This window comes from Chenopodium quinoa, unplaced genomic scaffold (genome assembly GCF_001683475.1).
Source record: "Chenopodium quinoa cultivar QQ74 unplaced genomic scaffold, ASM168347v1, whole genome shotgun sequence".
Taxonomy (NCBI): Eukaryota; Viridiplantae; Streptophyta; class Magnoliopsida; order Caryophyllales; family Amaranthaceae; genus Chenopodium; species Chenopodium quinoa.
The window spans coordinates 706,043-712,080 of NW_018742390.1; the positions used below are offsets into that span (position 1 = coordinate 706,043).

The following is a 6,038-nucleotide window of genomic DNA, read 5'->3' on the forward strand; positions in this document are numbered from 1 at the left end:
TTCCCGCCAGGTGGTCTACTTCGCATTTTCTGCGCGAAGCCGCGTTCGTAGTCCAAATTGAATCAATAATAAGGATCTCCTGTCTGTTAATTGAAAATGCAGCGCACCACCAGTGGTGTTCTCGAAGAACTGGGACAAATATCTGTGACCCAAAAAGACTTGTCATACACAGAAGTAGACCTTTGATAGAGTATATATAGTACATTTTAAGCCTAATAAATAGTTGCAAACTCATACCACGTTGATTTTGGTTGACACAGTTGGGTACATGTAGTGAGTGTAACTTTTTACTAACTTAATGAAATCTAGGTTCATCAGTTCTTTGACCTTTTTGGTATTGATATGGGCCTGCAAAACCAATATCTAAAAATAACATGCAATATGTCAGTGTGTTGGGCATACAAAACCAACATCTATAAATCAAAAGTAGGTAATAAAGGAATAAGTAGTAACTGCAAATGCAAGATCAGTCATAAATCGCCTGCTGCGATCGGGGAATTGCCTCTCCCTCACCTTTTCATAAACGCGTCCCGCAACCCTGACATACTATAGAAGGAACACTTGTTAATGATTATGTTTACAGTTACTAACAACAAATTATTAAAATGAAAACAATTGAATTAAGCATCGTACCTGATCACTGACCTCCCCAAAATTATGTATCAAATGGCCAAATAAAGTAAGTTTGATATGGTTACCATCGCAACTAAAGAACGTCGGTTCATTGTTGCATCGAATCACATGAATATAAGCATCATATACACAATGAAAGGAAATATTAAACATTTTCAACATTAAAGATGATCAACAGTAAAGATTTTCAAGGCTATACATACTCATCATTTTTAATATTTCTTGTGCTGAATGACATGTGCTCATCCATAAAATCACACAAAGGTACCCTGAAACGACGAATATTCTTTGGCCGCCATTGATTGATATACGAAATAGGTAGGGTAAGAGGCTCTGATATCTTCCTCTGCTTCCTACTGAGTTGGTGCCTCTTATTCTGTACATTTGTATTTTGTGATTCATCTTCAGAGTCATAGGTGGCAGTAGGTTTGCAATACTCAAGGCTCTTCGGGATAACTCTATCTATCCCCTTTGCTGCATCGGCTGCACCTTCACTAGGCTTTTCCTCTGACACTTTGGGTAGCTCCTATTCTGCTGTTGGAACATCCTTGTTCTTTTTCTCCTTTGTAACATCACCTTCAACATAAAATTCCCCCTTTGGAACATCACCTTCCCCCTTTGGAACATCACCGTCCCCCTTTGGAACATCCTTGTTCTCTTTCTCAACATCAGGGATAGCTTGCCCCATTTGAACATCACCTTCAACATCACCTTCCCCCTTTTGAACATAACCATCCCCCTTTTGAACATCCTTGTTCTCTTTCTCAACATCAGGGATACCTTCCCCCTTATGAACATCACCTTCAACATCACCTTCCCCTTTGGAACATCAAATGCTGAAGCACCACCAACATTATCAGCTTCATGACTTCCAACCAGGTACTTTCTTTCACTAAACTGCGAGCCCGTACTACTTAAAGGTGCATCAACCAAAGACTAGTATACACCAAATTTTTAACAATCACATCAATGAATGATTGATCTAGTTCTGACTTATCACTTGTGGACTCAATGTTCATGACATGACTTGGTTGTTTAGTTGATGGTTGGTTAGTTGATTCATGATCAATTGATGGTTGCTCATGATCAAGCTCCTTCTCAAGCAGATCAGGCTCCTTCTGTACATCAGGTTCCTTCTCTAGCTCATTCCCAACCTCTAGCTCTAGCTCCTTCTCAGACTCCTTCTCAGGCTCCTTCTCTAGATCATGTTCCTTTTCAGGCTCCTTCTCTAGCCCAAGCTCCTTCTCATGCTCCTTCTGTAGCCCAAGCTCTTTCTCAGGCTCCTTCTTAAGTTCCTTCTCAAGCTCATGCTCCTTCTCAAGTTCCCTCTCAAGCTTATGCTCATTGTCATTCTCTTTCTCTTCTTTCCTTTTCTTGCTCTTCTCCTCCTTTTATCCTTTTGAAATAATATCATAATGATAATGTAAATTAAAAAAATGACAATGTAAATTTAAAAATGATAATAAATGTTGCAATAGTATAAAAATATCTATTCACCATCACCCTTATTGTTGTCCTTATTATTCCTCCTCTTCATGTTGTTCTTCTTCTTGTTCACTTCCATCTCACTCTCTTTCTCTTTCTTGCTCTCCTCAACCTCAACTTCCTCCTTGTTTTCTACAAATTCATAACCAATTAAAAAAAATCAATTACTGAGATACAAAGACAATTGGAAAACATGTTTAAATTCACAAGAATATGACATTACCTACAGACTTCTTTTTCTTGCTGTCATCCTTACTTTCTTCTTCTTCTTCTTCTTCTTCTTCTTCTTCTTCTTCTTCTTCTTCTTCTTCTTCTTCTTCTGCTTTCTTCTTCTTCTTCTTCTTCTTTTTACTCACCACATCTTGTCAAGACCTTTTTTTCCTCCCTTCTTCTTCAGGGTCCTCATTCAGTACTTCTTTATTACAACAAAAAAAATGAAACAATTATATAACTAACTATGAACCGCTATGAACCAAACTGTACCAATGTCACGAGAAAATTATGTAATTACCTCCTGTATTCTTTTTCTTCCTTTGAAAGGCATACTCTTCTTTAACCAGAGTTCTTTTGGTTTTCACATCTATGGTAAGCCATGCCAAATCCTCATATCAATATCATCTACTACTTCATCTGCCTCCTCTCTTTTCCTTTTAGCTGGAAAACAGTCCTTTGCCTTCAACGGGTGACCAGCATCCCCACCATACAAAACGTCCAGACACTATCAAAAGTAATAAATAAATAAATAATATTTATACAACTATAAGGTTGTATCTATTTAACAAAATAAATATTCCAATTACCCCCTTGTTTCCAAAGCCACCCGTTGGGAAACGATCTTCTTTACAAGATTTGCTCATCTCCTTCGTAGTCCATACTTTTAACCTTGGAAACTCATTCCACTCAAGTGGAATTATGTTTAGTCTATCAAGATACAATAACTGCTTTTACATAAACAAACATCAACATCAGCTTTATGACTTCTAAATGAATGAAAAAAGGTTTACATCAGATATTTTTGAGGATTCAACTTACACACAGAAATAAAGTACACCCACCACTTCCATGGGAAAAAACAATTGTTATAAAACCTTTTAGCAAAGCTTGCCATCGCATGTAATAACTCATCTAAAATGAGAGAGCACCAATTATACAGTTTAGAACTGCTTGCAACTGCAGCTGCATGCATATGTTTCTTCTTCATGCGATGACAAGTTGTTGAACAGAGTGTATTCAACATCAGCAGCACAAAAAGCTGCCGAAACTCGTCCACATCAGTACATGGAGCCTCCAAAGCTTCAATCAAAGTCTTCCTTGTTATCCCTTCTTCCCTTTAATTGTAAATGGTGCAGTACTTTATCCACAAACTGTCCTCTATCTCCTGATCAACTACCTTCGTTGGTACCGGTCTCCGTCCGTGAGGTAGGCCCAGAACCCAATGCACCTGAATAGAAGAAAAAGGGTAAATCATCCTATCTGTCGTGCGAAGGCACTTGTTATCAACATGTACCCGAGTATACAGCCAGTATGCCAACTGTTAAGGTAACCTCTTCCCAACAACATAAAATAATGTGCCAAAACCCATATCTCTGACTATTTGAGTATTTGTTTCATCAAACTTTCCTAATACCCTCCCAAATGTCTCAAGAGGACAATTCACATTCACTGACCGCAAAATAAAGGCAGAATTTTATAATACATTAACGTCTCAAATTAATGCTTGAAAAAAAAACAACTTTCTCAACAAACATACAATCTTCTCGTATTGTTGGAACGTTTTGATAACTTTCCCAGCCTCCTTTAGCCTACCACCTACACTTTAAGAACTATCCTTTTGCAAACAAAAATAATAAGAAACGGTCATCAAAATACTTTATACAACTGATATCGATCAAAATGAACTAAATAAAACCACATACAAATCAAACTCATAAAAATATCGTGTAAACAATCGGATTAATGTCTTTTATCACGCTCTTTGGCTTCACCAACTCAGCCTTCCCCTTGGACTTTACCTAGATTGATAAACAAAACAAATATAGATAATCATTGGAAAAACAACAGTATAGTTAGTTAGTCTACAACCAAAGGTAAAAGCAACTTTACCCCTCTATGATTTTTACTACTTGAACATTCTTCTTCTTCTTCACTATCATCCGCAGAATACGTTTCAGATGAAGGTTCCTCTTCTAAATTAGGATCAAAAGGTGTATCAATACCACCTCTTCTCTCATCTCTCACAATCCTTCTCCCAACACCACCCCAGCCTCTACCAAGGCTCCCAACAATACCACCTCTCACAACACTACCACCTCTCCAACCTCCTCTCACAACACTACCACCTCTCCCACCTGCAACAAATAACAACAAGAACCAACATGATAATCAGAACAATCAGAATTAATTTACACTAAACAAACCAATAACTAAAGCTGCCATTACTTTAATCTCAATCATTGCTGAAAGTCTAACACAATAATAATCACTACAGCCTAACTTATTAGCTACAGGGAGGAGCAAACCTAACCTCATTGACTACTTCAAGGCATGCTTAAACATCATAATCAACAATATCAGTGCCATAATCTCAATGATGAGCCAAGAAATTCCATATTAAAACCTATTACCTATTAGAATTTTTGTCATTTATATTATTAATACAGTCATATTACAACCACAATTAAAATCTATATTACTTGCTATTAGAATTCTTGTCATTAATATTTTTTATAAAAGTCTTATTAAAATCTATATTACTTATTACTAATTTAGGACCTATTGTAGGTGTAAATACCCTAATTCACAAATTATCACAAACCTAATAACAAATTATCACGAAACCCTAAATTCTGCTAAGTTTTTATTGACATTTCAAGTAAAAAGCAACTAAATTGTTGTATAAAACCGAAATTTAGTACAAACTTAGGTCATACAACAACCTAAATTTAGTACAACTACAAAAATATCAACAACAAAACCTAAGAACATACAACAACCTAAATTTCAAAATTAGGAATTTCAAAATTTCAAAATTTATAAAACGTATTAGCTTGAAATTTGCTAACCATGTAAGTCTCATGCAATTGTAACATTAATTACATATTCGTTTAGAGACTCACCTCGACACCTCATTTTCGTCGATTAATTGCGCATAAAAATTCTCTGAAATTTTCTTTCGTCGAAGAACTTTTGATCAAAAATCACTTCCCCCAACAATTCACACGGTCTTCTTTAGAATTGAAGGACTTCAATTGCTCAACGATATTCAAATTTTCAGAGAAGAGATGAGAATATGAACAACTTTACAAAGCTCGCTTCAGAGAAGAAAGAGAGTAGAAGAAAGGAAAAGCGGGAATTGAACCAACGGGAAATGGGGGAGGCATATTATATATTAGTATTTTAATACGTATAGAACAGTAGCAATACATACATCTTAAGTTAAAGCCCATGCAAAAATACCAAAACACACCTGTACTAGGAAATATAACCCCAGCAAATTGCTGGGCTGAGACCGGCTCGGGTAATTATTGGCCCAACAAAGTGTTGTGCCCAGCACAAGTTTTAAAGTGAAATCGTGGGGTCCACAAGTAGAATTTGGTGTATAATTATACGGTCAACATGTATTTGAGTCTATTATACTGTCTTTGCGCGTTTTAATTTCCCGTTGAAGTTAGTACTTCCATTTTCGATTAATTGGTTATCTTTATTCAATATAGTTAATTATTTTGCTATACTTTGGTCAGAAGATGGTCTGAAGATGGAAATCAAAGTATCAATGGCCTCCATTACGACCGCTTCCTCTTCGCTCAAAAACGACCCTCTCTTTTATCTCTTCTAGCCCCTTTTACCCTTTTTTCTGTCTACAAATCAATCCCATATGAACGTTTCGTCTCCTTCTTTGCGCTCTATCTTGGGGTTGTCAA

At 36.5% G+C, this 6,038-nt stretch overlaps 1 protein-coding gene across 1 annotated transcript; it reads right to left on the minus strand.

Moving 5' to 3' along the window:
- Nucleotides 1-1,159: 1,159 nt before the first annotated feature.
- Nucleotides 1,160-2,368, minus strand: LOC110699598 (putative uncharacterized protein DDB_G0271982). The gene is made up of 4 exons (XM_021877102.1): nucleotides 2,350-2,368; nucleotides 2,192-2,250; nucleotides 1,571-2,021; nucleotides 1,160-1,452 (listed from the first exon to the last, which is right to left on the minus strand). The coding sequence occupies exons 1-4, from the start codon at nucleotides 2,366-2,368 to the stop codon at nucleotides 1,160-1,162; spliced, it is 822 nt and encodes a 273-aa protein (XP_021732794.1).
- Between the last annotated feature and the right edge of the window lie 3,670 nt (nucleotides 2,369-6,038).

Coding starts and splice junctions, on each gene's coding strand:
- LOC110699598 (XM_021877102.1), bottom strand. Junction 2,022..2,191: donor AGAAAGAGAGTGAGATGGAA/GTGAACAAGAAG, acceptor AAAGGATAAAAG/GAGGAGAAGAGCAAGAAAAG. Junction 1,453..1,570: donor TAAAAATTTGGTGTATACTA/GTCTTTGGTTGA, acceptor GATGTTCCAAAG/GGGAAGGTGATGTTGAAGGT.